The sequence below is a fragment of the Hippocampus guttulatus genome, chromosome 11, assembly GCF_054856545.1.
Source record: "Hippocampus guttulatus isolate MCC_2025c chromosome 11, RoL_Hgut_1.0, whole genome shotgun sequence".
Taxonomy (NCBI): Eukaryota; Metazoa; Chordata; class Actinopteri; order Syngnathiformes; family Syngnathidae; genus Hippocampus; species Hippocampus guttulatus.
This window is the reverse complement of record NC_141271.1, coordinates 22,317,818-22,337,917: the sequence shown is the minus strand read 5'-3', so window position 1 is coordinate 22,337,917 and position 20,100 is coordinate 22,317,818. Positions and strand designations below refer to the sequence as shown.

Sequence of the window (20,100 nt, the reverse complement as noted above, 5' to 3'; positions counted from 1 at the left end):
TTGAACTTGCTGACGTCATGCGGTCCCTCATCGTCTCCTCTCCCAATGTGCGCCGAACGCAAGCCGAAAGCCGGCGAACGAGCTCCGAAGCCGGCGCAAAATCCGATCTCGGCGTCTTCGTTACTTGCGGGGAAAAAAAAGGCCAAAGAGCGAGAGGTGATGTCGGAAAGGGGAAAGCTTAACCAACCGGGAAGCGGGCCGGCCATCGTCGCGAGAGGCCGTGCCGAGGAAATTATTGCGCTCGGTGCCCAGAAGGGGGCGACAAAGCAACGCGAGTCGTCTCGCACCGAACGGGACAAACAAGACAAAAAAGTCAATGACACCTGAGGAAACTTGTCAATCCATCCAAAAAAAAGAGGACGTCTTAAATGCGAGAGGAATATTCCAATGATTTTCATTGGAATATTGATTTCAGAACATATTTATTTATTTTTAATGAACAAATGCTCATGACGTCACGGAAGGCTCAACCAATGGCTTGCCACTGTGGGCGGGGCCGGCTCACATCTGGACGGCAAACATCTGGACTCGTCAATTGTCTTCATCATGTGGACCGACCAACTCATCATGGTCGTCAGCTGTGAGTTGTGCCACTTTACACCACTTTGTGTGTGTGTGTTGCGCATGGTGGGATCGGGGCGGAACATGAGAAGGGGGGGGGGGGGGGGGGTTGCCGTCGCTTTCTTTTTTGTCTTCCCTGCTTTTCATTCCAGTCTGATGAAAGCGACGGGCAGCTGCGCTCTGCGTTTCCGGAGCAGACTTTTACCTTGGACGAGCTTCCGCGCGTCCCCGAGCCGTCGTCGCGCCTCTTCTCTACCCACTGCGCTCATCTCCGGCGCACGCTCGACGTCGGCGGTCGTCTGCGCGGGGCCTCTTCGCACGCGCGCTTGGGCGCAGCCCGGTGCCAGTCGCTCTCGTCTTCACCAGCAAAGACAAAAGACGGCAGTGTGCGGGCGGGCGCGGTGCCGGCGCACGAGTCGTACGAGGGCGTAAAAAGAAGTCAAGTCGCGTCCGAGGCCCGGAAGCCGTCGGCGGCCGAGCGAGTGAGTCGAGGTCACCGGTGAGGGCGCAGGGGGAAGGAGGCACCGTACCTTCCCCCTCCCCTCCAAAAAAGCCCCATATCGTTCACAAGCCCCCCCCCCCCCCCCCCCGCCCAAAAACAAGCAACGATTTGGACAACAAGGGCTGTAAATCGGGACCGCCCAACGGTGGAGCTCGATCGCAAGCGGCCGCCTAAAAATAAACAAATACAAGCCAGCGGAATGAAAACAAAACATCCCAAAATGAAAGCTGACCCTGAAGAAAGACGGTCAAGTTGCAGCAGGCGCCGATTCAAACGCGCAACAAAACGGAAAAGGCGAGAAAGCAAAGTGCGTCCGAGCGGAGCCTCGAAGAAGAAAAAGACGTCTTCGCCGGCACACTCGCAAAGTCGCTGGAAAGGAAAAAAAGAAAAAAAAGCCGTCCGGAGCGCCCGAGGACAAAAGGGCCGACTTTGAAGGCAAACCGGCTCGGGGCAAAGGCCGGAAAAGGCCACGTCCAACCCGCGGGATCTTTTCGAGGCGAAGGCCGCTCAGGCACAACCGCGAGGTCACGCCGAGCGGGCGAAGGCCGCGGCGTCCGTGCCGCCGTTCTCGCAGACCGCCCCCCCACCCCCCCTGTGCCGAAGATGCGGCGAGTCGCTCGGCCCGTTTTGGGGGCCCGCAGCCAAGCTCGTCGTCTTTTGCCCGTCTTCTTCTTTTCCTGCGTCCGGCGTTGGGGTCTCGTCACCCTCGTTGGCTTTTTGTTTCCACCCGCTCCTCGCGTCGAGCAACCGACGCCCCGCGACCTCTGGCGTCGAGCGCGATTGGCTCGTCCCGTTGCGGTTCGGACACGGTTGCAAGTTGTGTTTGTTTGTCGCCGTTGTCCCGCGTGAGCCGAAGCGATTTGTTTGCAGTTGACGCTCCCGCCTCACGCCGCCGCCGTTGTTGTTGTTGTTGTTGTTGTTGTCGGTGCGCTTAGTGTCCGCGGCGGCGTTTGGCGGCCATCTTAACTTCAACGTGTGCATGTGGTGCGACGCCACCAGCCCGACGTGCGGCGAGCGGCGCGGGGAGCGCGTCTGCTTCTCCAACTGCTCCCTGTCCTCCTTCTGCTCCTCCCCGCGCGACATCTGCGTGGCCCTCTGGTGAGCAAACGCGCCGACGTGCCGTTCCGCTGCGGCGATACCGGCGCAAGCGTGCCGTCGCCAGGTTGAGCCGCGCGCACTAACGCGCCGGCGCTCCTCGCGCGTAGGCGCGAGAGCAACGCCAGCGTGTCCGTGCGCACCATGTGTCACGATCCCGGGCGGCCGTTGGAGGGCGTGAGGGCGGGGGCGCTCCCGCTCAACTCCACGTCCCACGAGTGCCGCATGACCGCGGCGGCGCCGGCCGAGGGCGGGCTGAAGGTGTGCGCTTGCCGCGGCCGGCACGAGTGCAACGACGAGCTCGTCTTTCGCCGGCGCGCCGACGGTGAGCGACGACCCGTCGCGCCGACTCGAGAGTCGCGACGTTCTCGTTGGCCTGTCACAGATGCGCCGCCGCTGTCGCCGCGGTTCAGGTCCGTCACCCGCGCCGGGCAAAGCCGCGATCGCCGTGGTCCTGGTCAGCCTGGCGCCGCCCGTTTTGGTGCTCGTCGTCGCCGTCGCCCTCTACAGGGCCCGCCCGTGCCGCAAAGACGGGCCCCCGCGTCCGCCGACCCTGTGGCCGGTGGGAAAAAACCCTCCAGAGGCGCCGGTCGTCCGCCTGGAGGCGGCGGTGGGCGGCGGCGGATCGGCGCGGGTGTGGCGGGCGCAGCTCCTGAACGGGCGCCCGGACGGCGGCTCGGCGGTGGCGGCGAAGGTTTTCCCCGCCGCGCGGGCGGCCTCCTGGAGGCGCGAGGCCGCCATCTTGGCCGACGGCGGCACGAGGCACCGCAACGTCATCGAATTCCTGGGGGCGCAGGTGACGCGCGCCGAACCGATGGAGATGGAGCGCGCCCGCTTTGGCGCTGACGAAGGTGCCGCTCAACAGGTGAGGGGCGGGGCCTACTGGCTGCTGCTGGCCTATCACGGGCTGGGCAACCTCCGAGACTTCCTGGCGGCGAACGTGCTGGACTGGGAGCGGCTGCTGACCATGGCGAGCGGCCTGGCGCGCGGCCTGGCGCACCTGCACAGTGACACCCCGTGGCCACCGGGGGCGCCCAAGGTAACGCGCTCACGCCGCCGTCCGCCGGGCCGTTCTCATCTCGTACCCGAAAGGTCGGCCGCGCGAAAGCTCGGAACGAAGGTGTCGCGCGACGTTTATCGCCGGCGAGCGTTTCAGGTGGCCGTGGCTCACCGCGACGTCAAGAGCAGCAACGTGCTGCTGAAGGACGACGGAGACGTGGTCCTGTGCGACTTCGGCCTGGCCGTCCAACTCCGCACCGAGCTCACGGCGGACGACTTCGCCAACAGCGGACAGGTGGGGCGCCGGCGACGCCCGTCCGTCCTTTGTGCCGGGGCCACGTGACGCGGGATGCCCCTTGCGTGCGGCCAGGTGGGCACGGCGCGCTACATGTCGCCCGAGGCGCTGGAGTCCCGCGTCAACCTGCGGGACGGGGAGTCCTTCAAGCAGATGGACGTCTACTCCATGGCGCTCGTCCTCTGGGAGATGGCTTCGCGGTGCCGGGCCATCGGAGGCAAGCGAGAGCCGCGCGCCGCCGGCCCGCCGCCGGCCTTCGCTCACGCGCGCGCCGTCCTGTGCGCAGAGGTCCGCGGCTACGCGCCGCCGTTCGGCGCGGCGGCGGGCGAGCGTCCGCGCGTGGACGGGATGCGTCGTTTGGTCATCGGGGGGCGCCGACGCCCCGACATCCCGCCGGGATGGACGAGGCATCGGGTAACGGCCGGCGCCTTTCTCGCGCCCGCGCGCTAGCGCGCTAACGCGCCTCTCCCGCAGGGGATGAGCGCCTACTGCCGGACGGTCACGGAGTGCTGGGACCACGACCCCGAGGCGCGCCTCACGGCGCTCTGCGCGCTCGAGCGATTGCGCGCGCTCGGGCGGCGGGAAGACGGACGACTCGTCGACGAGGAAGCGCGGCCGCGTTGAAGGCCGTCGCCGTCCCGGGGAAGGCGGGGGCCCGTCGGCGGCGGCGGGAGCCGGCCGTCCGCCGGGGGGGGGGAGACGCGACGTCCCGGGCTTTCCCGAGACTTTTGACCGCGCGGCCGGACGGAAAAGCAACACGTTTGAAAGGGGATGAACCGAAATCGGCAGAAGAAAGACAGAAAGAAGGATCGACACGGGCAGGAAGTCGGGAAAAGAAGCGCGCGTGTTCTGACGAAAGAGAAGCGGGATGAGCGAGGCAAGGTCAAGTCCGCACTGTTTATTTTCACGACGTGAAAATGAGAGTCGCGCGGGGAGGCTTCAGCTTCGGCTTTGGTCCGCACTGCCGTACCGTGAGACGGACGCGCCGGAAAAGGAGGAGCCGGCCGGGCCGGCGAAAGGCCCGGCGAGGCGCTCGCTCGCCGGAGGAGGCTTTGGGGTCGGCCGCTCCGAAGCCTCCCGGACGGGTCCGCGCGGCTCCCCCGCCTCCTCCTTGATCCACACGAAGCCCGCCTGGGTGCCGAATTCGGCTCCGTCCCGCACGTGCGAGAAGAAGTCTCGCGGGTGGCACGACGTGCACGGCGCCACGCTGGAGTCGTCCCGGATGTGGTGCGGCGGGATGCCCGCCTCCTCCAGCTGCCGCCTGCCAAACGGGGAAGACGGCCGCTGAGTCCGAGAAGAAGAAGAAGCGCCGACGAGCGCCGGGGGAAGCCCGCGGCGGGAAGAGGCGAAGGGCGGGGAGCGAGGGCGCCACCTGTTGGCCAGCCGCAGGTCGACGTTGGGCCTGCGCCCCCGCGCCCGGCGCACGCAGTCGGGCCGGAAGCGGGCCGCCTGCTCCGGCTCCAGCGCGAAGCAGCAGGGGCCCACCGAGGGCCCCAAGACCACCAGGATGTCGGCGCGAGCGCAGCCCAGCTCCGTCGTCATGGCCGACACCGTCGCCGCGGCCACGCCCAGCAGCGTTCCCCTCCAGCCTGAAGAGAAGAGGACGCCGGCGCCGCGACCGGAGTGATTCGGACCCCTTCCGCGTTGGCTTCCTAGCGGGCTGGCTTTGTCGTGATTCTGTTTGCGACCGACAGGTGGCACTGCGGGGTTCTCCCTGCGGCCGCGCACCTGTTGCTCGTTATGGCGTTCGCCATTTCAAAGGACTCCCGGCACGCCCGCTCGGCGTCGGGTCACCGTTTGTGTCGCGGTTTTGTTCGATACTTTGGATTCTTCTCGTTTTGGTGACTTGCTTTGTTCTGGATTTCGTTTCTGCGTTTGAATACAATTCTTCAAGGCCACCCTGCTCGCCTGCTTTTTGGGGTCCACCGCCGCCTCGCAAACGCCCGAGGGGCGGCGCAAACCGCGGCAAAGCGGCTTTCTGCGCATCTCTACCTGCGTGAGCGACGCCCACCGCTTTGGCCACGGGATCGGCAAAGAGCACGGGGACGCAGTCGGCGCCCGGCGCCGCCAGGACCGCGCCGGGCCGGTCCGTCACCGCCGCGTCGTAGCGCTCCGGCTCGTCTTTGCCCAACACCCACACGCGGCCGCGATGCTCCACCTGCGCCGCAACGGCCCGCTTCCTGTCAGGGGGGGCGGGGGCGGGGGGGGGGGGGCACGCACCGTCGGTCGGCCGCACTCACCTTGAGCATCTGGAGCGGGCGCGGGTAGAAGCCGGCGTGAAGCGCCAGACGGCGCCGGTTCTCCTGGACCAGGGCGCCGGAGTCTCGGCGGCGGGGGCTGCTGAACAGGTTCAACGAGGACAAGGTGGGCACGCGGGACACGCCGCCGGCGCGCGTGCTGAAGCCGTGGCCGAAGCAGTCTGCCGATGCGCGGGAAGTCGAGAGCGGACGTCAGCGCGCGCAGTCGCCGACGGCGAGTCCTTCCGTCCTTTTCGCGCGGCGCGGGTCCAGAAGGTCGCTCTTCCGGCCGACGTGAGACTCGTTTTTGATCGATCGACCCCCCCCCCCCCCCCCCCGACTCGGAAACTCAGAGTTGAAAAGTTGCGTCTGGCACCCTTTTTCCTTGTCGTCAGTCGAAAAGCCCGACTTCCCGTTTTCCGCAAAGTTTTCCCGTTTTCAGATCCAGGAAGGAGAGTCGAAGGGAGCTCGCAAAAGCCAAGACGCAAGTCGCGGGTCATCGCCAGCGTCATGCTAGCGTAAGCTCATGTGAAATGATATTTGAGCGTTATTCTATTCCGTTTCATCATTGTTGAAACATTCTTAAGTTGCTTGCGTCCGATTGGCTAAAGAGAAGCAGGAAGTGACTGAAAGGGGCTTGCGTTCTCCTTTTTAAGAAAGCGCATTCAAGGATTCCATCTCTCCATCCGTCATGGGTAAAGCGGCCCTCAACTTCCAGGAGCGAAAAGCGAAATCAGACAGGCGACTCACCCGGGATCAGCGACGAGGTCAGCAGGCGGACGGCCCCGCCCACCGCCGGCAAGGCCCGCAGCATGGCCGCGACGTCGCCGTCCGCCTCTCGGACGGGCGGCGCCTCGGCGCCGCAGCCCAGCCGGTACGCGAAGGTGTAGAGCGGCGTGAAGAGCGCGCGCTCGTAGGCCAGCAGCCGCCCGCGCCCCCGCGGGCTGGTGATGACGCGCAGCGAGAGCGCGCCCGCCTCGTCCGCCGCCCGCTTCAGGCGGTAGGCGCACGCGGCCGTGGCGCGCCAGTCCGCCAGGACGCGGGCGCGGGCGCGGGCGCCGAGGCCCGCGCCCGCCGCGCCCGCCGCGCCCGCCGCGTCCGCCGCGTCGCCGGCGCACAGCACGATGAGGGCCGCGCCCGCGTCGGCGGCGGCCTCCTCGCGGAGCAGCCGCTCGGTGCAGCCGCAGCCGCAGGCGTGCGCCAGGTCCAGCAGCACGGCCGCCGCCGTCATCGCGCCGTCGTCCGAGCCGACCGGCCGAAGGAAAGAAAAAGAAAAAGCAAAAGCAAAACTCGGCCTGGCTTCCTCTTCCGCCACTTGACCGCGAGACGAACGGGAAGAGAGCGAGCGCGCGCGCGCGCACCGAGACTTCGAGTGGACGACGAAGGGGATCGGAAGCCTCCTCCGTCCCGGAAGTTGCTCTCTGCCCCCGTGGCGGCGGCGCCGCGTCGCCACGGGGCGGCGCCAAAGATCCGCTTCGCGCTTCCGCTGCGGAGAAAGGAAAGACCGCTCGCGCCTCTGCTGGTGGAGAGGGGGCGGCTCGAGCGCCGAGGTCGCCGAGGCCCGCGAACCCCCCCCCCCCCCCCCCCCCCCCCGACCTCGCTGGGCAAGCGCGTGACTTGAGCGGCTCCCCGGTCAAAAGATGAAAATGCTGCCGTTCATGTCAGAGTAGAGCGAAAGGCCGCCCGCGTGCGTTGTCTTCATCCCTAACTTACGTTCGGTCGCCGCGACTTTCGGGCCGTCAGGTAAAAAAAAAAAAAAGGCTTTCTCAGGGAGACGGCGCGCACAATTTGATTGATCCGGAAAGTGCCAGATGACCACTTCTTGGTCTTGGGTGCGGCCGTGCTTTTGGCGGCATCTTGCGGGAGCTGCATCGCGCACGAGAAAAAAAGAGAAAGAAGAATGGAATGAAAACAAGTCGAGAAAACCGTAACGGGAAGAAGCCGAGCCGACAAGATGTGCCTCAAGCCTCCTCTTCAAAAGAAATGCGAAGAAAATCAGCGCGCCTTCGCAACCGTTTTTGGCTTCGCTTTCTTCAAATGAGCTCACCTGACCTCGACTCAAGTGTGTTGCGAGCAGAGGCCGTTGCGAGGGAAGCTCAAAGAATAATCGATGAACGGAAATGTCATCGCGTGGACGTGTCCTCGACTAAATGCGCGCTCCGACGCGCTCAACCTTTGTTGCCAATCGGCTTCTTCTTCCCGGTCACCTCTTCGCGTTCCTCCCTTTCGAGCGCGTGGACGCTGAGCATCGACCGCGCGGTTGCCAACGCGTTGAAAGGAGACGAGTCATTGGATAAATGCCGCTTTTGTCCCGCCCGCCGGACGCCGAGTGGGCGCGTACGGGCCGGCCGGGAAGCTCATCTTTTCTGCGTGATGATTGGATGACGCGTCTGAGTCGGGATCTCTTTTGATTGACTCGCGCTGAGTGAAACGTCGACGATGATGACGATGCGCCGGGACGTCCCCGCCCGCCCGCGCGCGCGCCCTCGGGCCGACGTGCGCGCGCGGGCCGCGCAACGCCGGGAAGCTCCTCTCCGCGCTCTCCTCCTTCGTCCTCTTCGACGTCGTCGCGTGCCGGGCGCAGGTAAGCGGCGCGAGTGACGCGCGGACCGATTGACTTTGACGTCACCAACGGAAGGTCGATTCGGGGAGCGCGCGCGGACGCGTTCGGAGCCGCCCGGCGTCGGCAAAGTCGCCGTCGGGAGGACGAACCCCCCCCCCCCCCCCCCGCGAGCGGACTCGAGCGCGCCGCCGTCGATCCGATCGGCGCTCGGGGCCGCCGTGACGGCTGCCCGCGTGACGTCACCAAGCGGCCCCGCCGCTCGACTTTCTCGCTTTTCTTTTCGCCTCATCCGGCGACCGCTCCGTTCTCCGCCCTTCCGCCGGCGACCGGTCGCTGTCGCGAGAACCGGAAGTCGGCCGGTCGGCCGACGAAAAGGGACGCTCGCCGCCGGCGCGCGCTCCGATTTGGCCCGCCTCGCCCCGGCGGAGCCGTTGACGTCCGCCGGGATGGACGAAAGCTCAAAGCGCGTCCGAAGTCTGTCGAGCGTCTCTCGTCCTTTGTTGATTGAGCGTTTTTCGCCACCCGTCGAGCGTTTGCCTCGTGCGCGCTTGGCGACCGCTCTTTGTCTTCGGAGCAAATGAATGTCGAGCCGGCGCGGAGAGCGCGGCGCCTTTGCCGTCCGGCGTGCAAAGGCCGCACGTGGAGAGGAAGTCACGCCGCGTGACCCGGCGAATGCCAAAGAGAAAGCAGGGAGGCGCGCTCGTCGGTTCGAGGGCGCGCGACAATCTCTGCCCAACGAGAAAAGCTGAAGATGGAATTTGACCTTTTGGACACGGGGGCCGACGCGGGAGCCCCGCCCGGCACCCCGTTTTTCACGGCCGGGAAGGAAGTTTCCGGGCCGCGTCGCCGCTCTGGAAGACTTTGAAGGCCGGCCGCTCGGCTTTCCTTTCTGGCCGCGCGGCGACGGGGAGGGAGGCCGACAAAAACGCGGCCGGCCCGGTGAGATTCCTGCCGGGTGGCGGCGGCGGACGCCCCGAGGGGGAAGGAAGGAAGTGCTTGACCCCTTTCTGACATTGTTGATGTGCAAAGTCCGGTGCTGGAGAGCCCCCCCCCCCCCCCCCCCCGGCCTGGTTTGGATGCAGCCGACACGCTCCGTTCAAATGAGGGATCGTTCGGGGGGGCCGGCGCCGAGTCACCGCGGGGAGACGCACGCTTGCTGACAAGTTGTCGCGGCGCCGCCACAATGCGGCTCGTTGGCAGCGAGTGACGGGAAAGGTGGCGCGCCGACCTTTTGCTTTGAAAAATCACAGCGCCGCCTCGTTTGCGTCGCGGGCGCGCAAACAAACAAACGAGCCGCGCTCGCGCTAACCGCTAGCAAATGTGAGCAAGTCAGCTTAGCATTAGCATCAGGAGCTCGACACTTTAAGACCGACCGGAAGGAAATGAAGGCGAGGCAGGGCTTCGCCTTCGGGTTTCTGCATTTTTTTGCGTGGGTGTGAGCACGACTAAGCCACGCCTGCCATCTAGCGGCGAATGGTGATACTACAATTTTCAGACTCGGGCGATATTGACTTTTTGCGTTCGGGGCTAATCTCGGACGTCTTTTGAAGCTCGCCAGCGTGTCCGGGCTCGATGTTTGTTTCCCTTTTGGCCGAGTCGGAATGGCTTCCGAACGGTACTTTTGCAGAAAAACGAGTCCCGGTCCAAAACGACAAAAGCCAACCAAATCCCGACCTCCAATTTTGTCTTTGGGTTAAATGGTGAACCGAGTGCACTTTTTTGCCAAGATGGCAACGCGCTAACGACAAGCCGGGTCGGCGGCAGACTCTCCTCGGCCCCGCCCTTGCGAGGGCCCTCGTCCGGTTTTTGCTCTTTTGGAGTCCTTGCGACTCCGTTCGCTCGTCGTCAAGTCAAAGCGAGTCTTTTGGCGTCCTCCCCGGCGCCTTCGTACTTCGAGGCGAAGCATTTCTTGCCGCCTGAACCCGAAGGAAGCCGCCGGAAGCCAATGATTTCCATTTGCCGGTCTCCTCCTCCTTTTGGGGGCCGAACGCGGCTCCAAACGGATGCGCTAGCTCGCGCGTGCGCGCGCGCGCGCGCATTCCCCCAGCCTCCACCTCAATGCCCCCGCCGTCGTTTTCTGTCCTCGCCCGCGTCCATCTTGTTTATTTTTCCACCTCTTTGTCCTCGCCTGCCGCCCCCGCCCCTCCCCCCTCGCTCCCGCGCCCCCCCCCCCCCGCATCGCATCTTGATCTATGCGCCGCGGCGCGCGCGGCGGCACTGACGGAGCGGCGCGGCGCGGGCGGGCGACCGGCGAGCCGCAGGCGCGGGCGGGCGCTCTCCATCAAGGCCTGCGCGGGGGCCGCGGCGAGGAAAGAAATGCGCCGAGCGGAGGAGGCGTCGCCGCTGCCCGACTGCTGCGGAAGGGTGAGGAGGACCGTGATGTGATGACATCATGGCCGTTTGCAAAAATATTGGGACGCAGAGAGGAAGTGAAAAGCCGCGCCCGTCCGTCCAAACTGCGAGGGGGGGGGGGGCGGGGGGATGGCCGTAACCGTGGCGCCACCGTTTTGACATTTGCAGACGTGCGTGCGGTCCCGCTTGTTTCGCGAGGTTGCCTCTCCCCGAGTCCGACGATGGGTGTCGCGATCAGGCTTTGCCGACGCGCCGCTTCCGCTGCTACGTTGCCAGCTTGGGGGGGGGGGGGGGGTTCCTTCCACATGAAGCGTTTGAGAAAGGCGAATCGCGTTTTTAGTGCCCCCTCCCGGAGAATGTTCAAATCTCTGCTCAGTTGTTTGCAAATGTTTTGTTTGGGGGGGAAAAAGACAAACCCCCCAAAAAAGGGAATGGCGGCGTTGCGCCCCAATCGCCGATCGCTTCCGATGGCGAGGCGGAAATTGGCGGCGTTTTTCGACCAAATCGCTCGTCCGTTCGAAAGCGCGCTTCGAGATCGGCCATCGCTTCGTCGTCGATTGTTTGTGCGCCTCATCGCAGCTCCGTCCCCTCATCTCCAAGTTTGGCGAGATTGTCCCCCCCCCCCCCGATCAAAATTGGAGACCGGTCCGGAATTGAATGGATCCCATTTGAAAATGGCGGGACCGTCGTCGAGGCTTTGGGGATTCAACGGAAATTTGCCCCAAAACCTCGACAGAGAAAGCGCCTCAGTGGCGAAGCCTTTTCGTTTCTCCCACCCTCCGGCACGAGCGCGCCCCCCCCCCCCTCCGACATTGGCGACGGCAGCGTTTGGAATTGCGATGCGATCATTCCGCGCTCGCGGGAGGAATGACGGATGAGCCGTCTCGACCTTGACGCGTCCTCTCGTCTTCCCGACCGGCGCCGGCGCCGGCGCTCTCATTTGCGTTTGCCTCCGCATGCGTGCGGCCGTCATGGCGCCGGACCGACGGCGAACGGGCGCGGCGCTTCCGCCGGGTGCCCCCGTGGCCTTCTCGACTCCGGTCAAGCGTATTCCCGGAGCACTTTGGAGCGGCCGTCGCCGCGCGCGAAAGCGCCGTACGTGGAGCGACCGACGCCGATACGAGAAGAAAGCGACAATCGGCGACAAAGACGCTCGAAGAATCGGAGTCGCGCCGAGTCCAACGCCGAAGCGTACGAGCGAGTTTTGAGGCGGGTTTGAAAGATGGCCGGCGAGGGGGCGAGCCCAATGTTGAGAGGGAGCGGCAAGGGAAAAGGCTCCGCCCCCTCTGAGCCTGCGGGACGGGAAGGAAGAAGACAAAGTGGTGACGCTCCGGCTTTTGCGTCTTCGCCGGCCTTTCGCAAATGAGCCGCCCGAGGGCGCCGGCTCGGCCTAATTGCCGTCCCGTCATGCGGATGGCTGCGCACGCGGGGGCGGGGGGGTGCTTGTGGGACGCGGCTGGCGGTGGGTCCCGCCGGCCAGCTCGAAGGATGTTCATCGGAAGAAGGAGCGTAACCGGTCTTCGTCTTCTCCTTGCGTCAAGCGTCCCGATGCGCGGCGTCGTTCGCCGGCCGTCCCGATGACGTCACAGAGGAGCGCGGCGGCCGCCGGTACGTCCGAAGCCGCTCGGCGCGTCGCCGTGTGTTTCCACGCAGCAGCCGCCGGGGGCCCGGCGCCCCCCCCCGCGTGGGCCTCGTCTCTGCTTTCGGCCGACTTCCTGCCCGCCCAGGCCACCCCATTAGGTACGCTTTCGATCGCCGGCCGGCTGTCACTCGACGGTAAGACGACGGACGCGTCGGCTCGTGAATGTTCTTCTTGCCTAACGAGATGTTTTTGTTGTCGTCGTCGAGGTAAACGCCAATCAAATGCTGTCGCGCGGCGCTAATGAATCTGTCCTACGAGGCTAATCGGATGAGGGGGGGGGGGGGGGCTGCCGCCGCGCCAGTCTGGTGCCGTCCTGTCAAAACGCGGCCAAAAAGTGAAAGGGAAAAAGCAAAAACGGCGTCCGCTGCGCTAATGGAGCTGTCGGGGTTATCGCGCGCGACGTGTTGACGAACGGTCGCCCGGCGGCCTCGCTCGTCATCATTAGCGCTGGGACGCAGAGCGAGGCCTTCTCCCGATGTTGCGGTGGGGCCGCCTCGTTCGTCTTGTTTTTTTCCTGGGCCTTTTATCTTTGCCGGGCTGGCTTTTTTTCGCTTCGCTCTTTTTCTTATCTGGGCTCGGACGGCTTTCGGCCGCTTTGCTTTTCCCCGTCGCGCTCGCTGCGAATTCCAAAACGTCTCTTGAAGCCAATTGAAAGGAAGCGCGCGACAAAGCGGCGCTCCGAGTGGCGGGTTTGCCATCGCCGTCGTGTTTCAAACGCGACCTGCGGCCCGTCGGCGTTTTTCGAAGGAAAAGATGGCAAAAAGTCGAAACGCCGGCGCTCGCCGTTCTGCTTTTTTTTTTGTCGCGACGGCGACTCGGCCGGTCGGGAAGCGCTCGGCGGCCCCGGCGGACGGCGCCCCATTTGGTAGCGCCGGCTAAGAGGCACTTTTCTGGCGGCGGGGAGGTCAGAGGTCAGATGGCCTTTTGCCCCTTCCCGGCAAGCTCCGCGCGACGGCCTCGTCGCTCGCTTCCATTTGCTTCCCGTCGGGAGCCCGCCCGCGCTTGTGGCGGAAAATGCCAGAAGAGGGGGGGGGGGGGGCCGCGCCAACTCGGGGCGACTAACGGCTTTGCGCTCCCCGGCCTTTTTCTCCCGTTTTCAGCCCGCGAGCCGGTCGGAGCCGGTTCGGAGCCCCCGCCGACGGCGCCGGGCGACCCCGCCGGCGTCAAGGAGATCATCCGCCGCGGCGACTGCACGCTCTTCCCGCAGAACCCCGGTAAGGACGGCCGCGACCGTCGGGGATCCGCCGATGGAACCGACTGACGCCGGCGTTTCCTAGCGCTGCCCCCCCCGTCCACCCGGCCGCGCCCCCCCGGCTGCAAGACGGTGTTTGTGGGCGGGCTTCCGGAGAACGCCGGCGACGACGTCATCAGGGAGGTCTTCGGCCCCTGCGGCGACATCGTCGCCTTGCGCAAGAGCAAGAAGAACTTCTGCCACGTTCGCTTCAGCCGCCAGTTCATGGTGGACCAGGCGCTTCGCTTGTCAGGTGACGCGACCTTTCCGTTGAGGATTTTTGCCGCGCTGCGCCCCGCCTCCGCCTGTCAAGCTCTTCTGAGTCACTTTGCGGCAAAGGCGTCGTCGCTCCCCGGCCGCCGCGCTTCGCTCGGCATTATCGCCGCCTCCTTTTCCGTTTTCCGCATTTGACCTTCGTCCAACCGTCTTTCTCGGTTTGAAATTTGGCTTTTGACACGCCCGCGACGGCGCGCTCGTCTTTCAGGCTACCGCCTTCGTCTGGGCTCCGGCGCGGACAAGAAAGACTCGGGCAAGCTCCACGTGGACTTTGCGCAGGCTCGAGACGACCTGTACGAGTGGGAGTGCGAGCAGAGGCTCCTCCCGGGGGGAAAACGCCAGCGGGGGTCCCCGCCGACGCCGCCGGCGCCGACGCCGCCCTTCTCGGAGCGCGGGGCGGCCGTCTTGGCCGAGTGCCTGAAAGGTGAGGCCTCCGTCGCGGGGGACGGAGCCGCCCGGGGCCGCCTTACTCCCGTCCGTCGCCCGAATGGATCGCCCCCCCCCCCCCCCCCCCCAAATCAGTTGCCGGCAGTGTCGGTCGGGTGCGCCTCAACGGGAAGGCGAGTCTCGCGGGGAAACCGCCGCGATGACAAATGCGGTTCAAGCGCTCGCGTTGCGCTTTGTGTCATTGTGCGGCGTGTTGTAACGCGGCGCTAATCGGCGGCGGCGGCGCTTTTGACGGGGCGGCGCAGCCGTTCAAGGCCGCCTAATGCCGCGCGTCTTTGCTCCGCTGCTCCGATTGTCATTCAAATGAGAGTGCGGCGCGTGTGAAATGACGGGCGCCCCCCCCCCTCGCAGGAGCCATTTACAGCCCGATTGGATGCTCAAGCTTCCGTGAAGGAAGCGTCACTTCCCATCAAAGTCCAGAAAACCACCGCAGGAAGGACCCCACTGCCTGCCTGTGTGTGTGTGGGGGGGGGGGGCACCACCCCCACCGCCGTTGCATCTCCTCACTTCTGTGCTCGTGTCGCCAGAAAAGCCAAAGAAAAAGCAGCACTCTGCGCGCGCCTTTCCCAACAGACAAGCACGGCTTCGGCTGGGCGGCGTCGGTGCTCCTGCGGTGGCTGGACGGCGGCCAAGTGACCCGCGCCAGCGCCAACCACGTCTACGCTTTGTTGCAGAGCGCCAACGCGCACGCCGCACGACTGCGCCGCGACGCCGCTCAGCAACGGCTGGCGCTACGCAGAGCGAGGGCCGCCTTCCGCGCCGCGCTCGCCGCCATACTCGTGCAGCGTAAGAACACGCACGCGCACGCACGCACGCGCGCACGCACACGCACACAGGTTGTCGGGTTCACGCCTCCACTCATCGGCCGCCCGCCGCACGTTCAGCAAACAAAGAAAGTCTTGAGAACGGAAAGCAGCCCGCCGTGCGGCCAGTCGCTCCGATTGCGCTCGGAAGTTGGCGCGTGGCGGTCGCGTCCGGTAAGTACGCGCGTTGGCGGGAACCGGCACACGTGCGCAATAACACGCAGACGTCCGCACAAATGCGCGTGCGAGTCGTAGACACGCGCAAGTACGCGCCGGAGCCCCGTAATTGGATTGTTGCTGTCTCGCCCCCCCCCCACTGTGCCCGGCGTCGGTGGCCCAAGTGGACCAGGTCTCGTCCGTATTGGTGGCGTCGAGCCGACAAAAGTCTCGGGACCACTTCTCCAAAGCTCAGCGCAAGAACATTGACATGTGGACCAGGCGGTGTCAGGTTGGTACCCGGCGAGCCCCCCCGCCCTTGGGAGGCGGCCATCACGGTGGGTGCCCCCGTCCCCGCCCCCTTTGCCACTCGCGCTGAATGGCCGTGGCCATGAGGAGGGCAGCAAAGGTGATCAAAGTCGTGCCACCCATGACCATGACGATGACGATGACGATGAGCGGGCGAAAAGTGCCGACGGCGACGGCCGCGCCGTGACCACTTTGTCTTCGCAGGCGGACAGCGAGGACGTGTCGAGCCTCGGACGTCAGGATGTCGGCTGGGACGAAGACGAGGACGAGGACGACCGAGGTCCTTCGGGGAAGAAGATGAAGACGATGAAGATGCCCGCCGGCGACCGAGACGGTGAGCCGCGCGCGATCCCGCCGCGCGTGCGATCCCGCGTGCTGACGTGCGCGTCTGCGGCATCAGGCGCCCACGCGTGGCGGGCGGAGGTGTTTGAGGGGGAGGCGGAGCTTCTGAGCCAGGAGGCGGAGTTGCGGAGCGGGGAGCCTTCCGCGTGCCTGCGGCAATTGCGACAGGTACCGATCCGCGTCTCCCCGCCGCAGCCCACCCCGCCTCGGATGGTCTGAATCGCTTGCCGGCCTCGATTAATGTCGGACGTTTTCCTCACGTCTTCCCCGATATGAAATCGTCTTGCTTTTTGTGGATGGGAACCGGTTCTTACTTTTCTGTCGGACAACCACCCGCCGGTCATACGCGGTATTGCGGCCGCTCGCGCCCACGGCGCAGGCGCGTGACGTGTTTTGTCGGCGCGCCGCGTCGCAGGTGTCGAGCCTCGGGGACGAGCCGGCGGGCCGGGAGGCGGAGTTACGGCGGGCCGGCGCCGAAGCTTACTTCCCGGAGGGGGCGCCGGAGCAGGTCAGCCCTCCGCTCCGAGCGCTCGGGCCCGGCCGTCCGTCCGGCGAGTGACGAGCGCGCCCGCCGCCTTTTAGGTGGACGGCCGGAGAGAGACGGGACGAGGCGGGGGGGCGGGCGGCGTCCTGGTCTCGGAGAAAGAGGCTCTGCTGCTGGGTAAGCCACGCCGCGCATTCCGCAAGAGCTGCGCTTGCGAGTGAGCGCTTGACGGCGCACCTCCAACAACGACAAAGAAAAGGCCCAGACGACCGCCGCTCACTCCAAGCGGGGGGGGGGCTCCGGCATTGCGTCAGACCTCTTGAAAACGGACAGAGAGGGGGCGGGCCCAACATCCCTTCGGGGCTCATCGGCACCCGAGCGACAGCCACCACATGTTGCGTACGCGCGTTGACGTTTTCCTTTGGGTGACCCCCCCCCCCCCCCCTCCCTTTCCCCAGGCGTCATGTCAGCTTTCCTGCACGTTCATCCGTTCGGGGCCAACCTGGAATACTTGTGCTCCTACGTGCACACGCTGGACTCGCAGGTTTGCCCAAAGACGCGCGCGCTCGCTCGCCAAAGGACGGCGCTGAAAGTGTCCCCGCGTGCGTCTCAGGTGTCGTCGGGGCAGCTGGAGCGGCTGATGGCCCGCCTCCCCCTCATGTTCCGGCAGGAGCTGAGCGGCGTGGGCGCCACGCTGGAGAAGCGCTGGAAGTTTTGCGGCTTCGACGGCCTGCGGTCCGGATGAAAGGCCGCACGCCGTTAAAGGGCGGCCCTCCGTTAAAGGGCGGGGCCTCGCGCCGCACGCCGCCGAGGAAGGCGGCGTGGCGAGCGGGCCGCCCCGAGGGCGTCTCTCCGCATTCCAAATTCAAACGTTCCTCTGGCGCGCCGCGAGGGCGGCCCGAATGCGGAGAGAGGGGCCGAGTGCCGCCCCGCGGCCGGCGTCTTGCCCCCCCCCCCCCCACCCCCCCCCGCGCGCCGCCGGCTTGAGCCCGAGCGGCTTCTTTTGGATTCCTAAAAAGTGCGGCGACACGATCGGCTGCGACGGCCGAAGGTGATCCGATCCCCGCGGTCAAGAAAAGTCCGAACCTGTCACGATTCTGTTTGTGACCACCAGGTGGCACTGTCGGGCTCCCCCTGCAGCCGCACACCCGTTGCTCATTATGCAATTATTCGTTATATAAAAGGACTGCCGCCCGACCGCTCGTTGTCGCTTTTTGCTGCTGTCGCGTTTGTTTGTCATGTTTCTGTTCTTGATCGTTTTGAGCTTCAGTCATGGTTTTTGTTTGCTACTCTGGACTTTGTTTGTTTTCTGTGTTTTATCAATACACTTCTTCAAATACACGCCGCTCCTCCCTCCCGCCTGCTTTTCGGGGTCCGCCGCCGCCGCTCAACGTGACGAAAGCGCTGCGGATCAGCTGTGAAAAAGCTGCCGGTTGAGGAGATTTGTCCCAGTCGAGCTCGCGCCGGGGAACGTCGAGCGGCCGCCGGGGGGAGGCGGCGCCCCGTAGACCCGATGTTCAAACCGTCCGTCCGCACGGGCGGAGGAGAATATTCTTGGTATCGGCGTTTGAAAACAAAGGCCGATTCCAATGAGCGGAGTCTCGTGGAGCGCCGCGGCGTCGGGCGGAATCCACTTCGGCGGACGACGACAGAATCCCGTCGACCGGGGTCGAAGGACTCGAGCGAAGGACGGCAGAGCTCGGGCTAAGTCGCTCGAGTACGGTAACGCGCGGCGGCGTCTCGAGGAGTCGAGCGCGCGGCGTACAACGGCCCGCGGGAAGGCCGCGCGCTCCGAAAGAGTCGCGCAAAGACGACTTTGGAGCGCAGCGGAGCGCTCGAGAGTCGAGCCGAGTCACGTAAAGACGAGGAAGAGGGCGGCGGACGGGACCGGAGCCCGCAGGAGTCGACCCGAGTCGGGAGGAGCCCGGTCGAGGACGATTCCGTCTCGGCGAGTCGAGCAAAGACCGGTCTTCGGTCCTCGGGGACTCCCGTGCGCACGAGGTCCCGCTTTAGGGGCCCCCTCGGCCCGGCGCGCACGTGCCGGCCTCGGAAGTAGGCGTCGGGGGCCGGGGTGGGGGTCGCTCAATCGGTTTACAGATAGGAACAGCTGTCATGCGGGCCACTTGTATAAAAATTCCCCCGCCCCCGCCCACCGCCGCGAGGCCGACCAATGGGGCGCGGGCTCCGTTTGACGTCACGGGGGTATAAAGCCCCCCGCCGGAGCGGCCGGCCCCTCTGAGCAGGGTCAGCGTTCCGGCTTCGGACGCCAACAAAACTACTCGCCGTCCAGGGCCGGTCGGTAGTTTTGTTTCGGGGGACTTTGGATTCCTTGGAGGAGCTTCCGAGTGAAGGGAATTCAAGCGGGAGAAGGACGCGTCCCCCGGACCCTCACCCCCACCCCGTCCCCCCCCCATCATCACCCCAGCCGGCACCCTTGCGCTAACAAGTAAGTACCGTAACCCTATTTGACTTGCCGGACGGTGGCCGGTTGGGCGCGCTGACGACGCCTTCCCAGAATAGATGGCTCGCTCGCTCGCTCGCCGCCGCCGAGGTGCCCGATGACTTTTTAAGGGAATCGCTGAGCGCACATGCCGCCTGTCAATCACACTGGGGTGTGGGGGGAGTTCGGGGGGTTATTTTTAGTGCCTGGTGTCCTGTGCGAAGACACCCGACCCTGACACCCCCCCCCCCCCCCCCCCCCGCCACACACAGCAGAGGGGCTTATTTTCATGAGACACAACAGCTGCGACACATTTTATTTTGGGGACAGACGGATGGAAAGTTATTTATAGACAAGCATACCTGTCAACTCGTACGGTTTAGCCGTAGTTCATACGGATTTTGTGGCGAATGTCACCTATATGGCCGCATCGCACAAATCATACGGATTCTGAACATTTCTGGGGTTTTTTCCACCAACTCCAAATGATTTGGAGTTGGTGAAAAAAGTAACGCAGGAATACAACTCTGAACACAGTAACGCCACGAAGTATATTGATGATTAGACATTAAGCAGACATTGTTTTATGGAGATCTACAAGAAATATCATTGAACATTTCGTGGGGTTTTTTCTGCCGTTATTTTGACATATAAAATGCTTTGGTATGTTAGAAGGATTTCTTGCTCTTTATAAGGATTTTTTTGGAAGTTTATACAGGTTGGCGCTCCAAAAGGTTGACAGGTATGGACAAGGTGGGCTGCAGGAGAAGACCACCTTGCCCACCCTTTTTTTTTTCCACTTTTGGAGAAACGAAACGAAAAAAATTCACTCTTGAAAATAGTTGAGTCAAGAAAAACGAAAACTAAAACGGTGTGAGAGAGGAATGCGTTCATTTTTTTTTTTTTTTTTTGCAATGAAGGAACGGAAGAAAACAACTGCAAAAAAAATAAAAAGAGCCGTTGGTCCTCGTCGTGACGCGAGCTGCCAGAACTTTGGACAAAAAGAAAAGCCGACGAGAAAGCGACTTGAGCGCACAACTTTCGCCATCCCAATGGAAGCGTTCAGTCGCTCGTCATTGGAATAGTTCACCATCGAGAGAGAAAGAACAAAATGGGGGGGGGGGGAGCAGTCCGTCCGCCAAGTGGAAGAGAAGAAGAGTGCGGTGAAGCCCCCCCTCGCAATCGCCTTTGGGCTGTTTGGGGGACGCGGCTCGCCGGCGCGCACGCTTGACGCGACGTTTCCTTCCCGAACAGCGAGAAATGTTTGCGGAGCTCCTTGCCTGCTCAAGTTGCGTTGCCCACCCGTGTTCCGCCCCCCCCCCCCCCCGCCGACCGTCAAGTGCCCGCCAATCTTCCGCCTTCGGGT

General features: G+C 64.6%; 3 protein-coding genes across 17 annotated transcripts; 2 read left to right on the top strand and 1 right to left on the bottom strand.

Annotated features, from left to right (window-relative positions):
- Window positions 1-147: 147 nt before the first annotated feature.
- On the top strand, window positions 148-5,350 carry LOC147198707 (TGF-beta receptor type-2-like). 2 transcript variants are annotated; one of them, XM_086123402.1, is made up of 9 exons: window positions 148-580; window positions 1,999-2,161; window positions 2,269-2,483; window positions 2,572-2,954; window positions 3,024-3,197; window positions 3,315-3,452; window positions 3,528-3,669; window positions 3,739-3,866; window positions 3,927-5,350. In XM_086123402.1, exons 1-9 carry the CDS (start codon window positions 547-549, stop codon window positions 4,074-4,076), a joined length of 1,527 nt encoding a protein of 508 aa, XP_085979528.1. In that variant the 5' UTR covers window positions 148-546; the 3' UTR covers window positions 4,077-5,350. The 2 variants fall into 2 exon arrangements, with proteins under 2 accessions (XP_085979528.1, XP_085979527.1); XM_086123401.1 differs by having other exon boundaries at window positions 3,024-3,452.
- lacc1 (laccase domain multifunctional purine nucleosidase 1) lies at window positions 4,336-7,063 on the bottom strand. Of its 2 annotated transcripts, XM_086123404.1 has the most exons (5): window positions 6,440-7,063; window positions 5,693-5,871; window positions 5,445-5,610; window positions 4,825-5,041; window positions 4,336-4,713 (listed from the first exon to the last, which is right to left on the bottom strand). In XM_086123404.1, the coding sequence occupies exons 1-5, from the start codon at window positions 6,918-6,920 to the stop codon at window positions 4,392-4,394; spliced, it is 1,365 nt and encodes a 454-aa protein (XP_085979530.1). In that variant the 5' UTR covers window positions 6,921-7,063; the 3' UTR covers window positions 4,336-4,391. The 2 variants fall into 2 exon arrangements, with proteins under 2 accessions (XP_085979530.1, XP_085979529.1); XM_086123403.1 differs by having other exon boundaries at window positions 4,336-5,041.
- A 1,061-nt stretch (window positions 7,064-8,124) lies between these two features.
- On the top strand, window positions 8,125-17,635 carry LOC147198705 (ecto-NOX disulfide-thiol exchanger 1-like). Of its 13 annotated transcripts, XM_086123390.1 has the most exons (14): window positions 9,227-10,616; window positions 12,146-12,380; window positions 13,347-13,460; window positions 13,524-13,730; window positions 13,962-14,177; window positions 14,552-14,986; window positions 15,345-15,451; window positions 15,673-15,802; window positions 15,869-15,978; window positions 16,226-16,318; window positions 16,393-16,471; window positions 16,753-16,838; window positions 16,908-17,086; window positions 17,134-17,260. In XM_086123390.1, exons 1-13 carry the CDS (start codon window positions 10,311-10,313, stop codon window positions 17,037-17,039), a joined length of 2,250 nt encoding a protein of 749 aa, XP_085979516.1. In that variant the 5' UTR covers window positions 9,227-10,310; the 3' UTR covers window positions 17,040-17,086; window positions 17,134-17,260. The 13 variants fall into 13 exon arrangements, 11 of the variants coding, with proteins under 11 accessions (XP_085979525.1, XP_085979526.1, XP_085979516.1 ...); XM_086123399.1 differs by lacking the exon at window positions 9,227-10,616 and adding an exon at window positions 8,125-8,273 and having other exon boundaries at window positions 16,908-17,180; XM_086123391.1 differs by having other exon boundaries at window positions 12,146-12,344; window positions 16,908-17,180.
- Window positions 17,636-20,100: the final 2,465 nt, after the last annotated feature.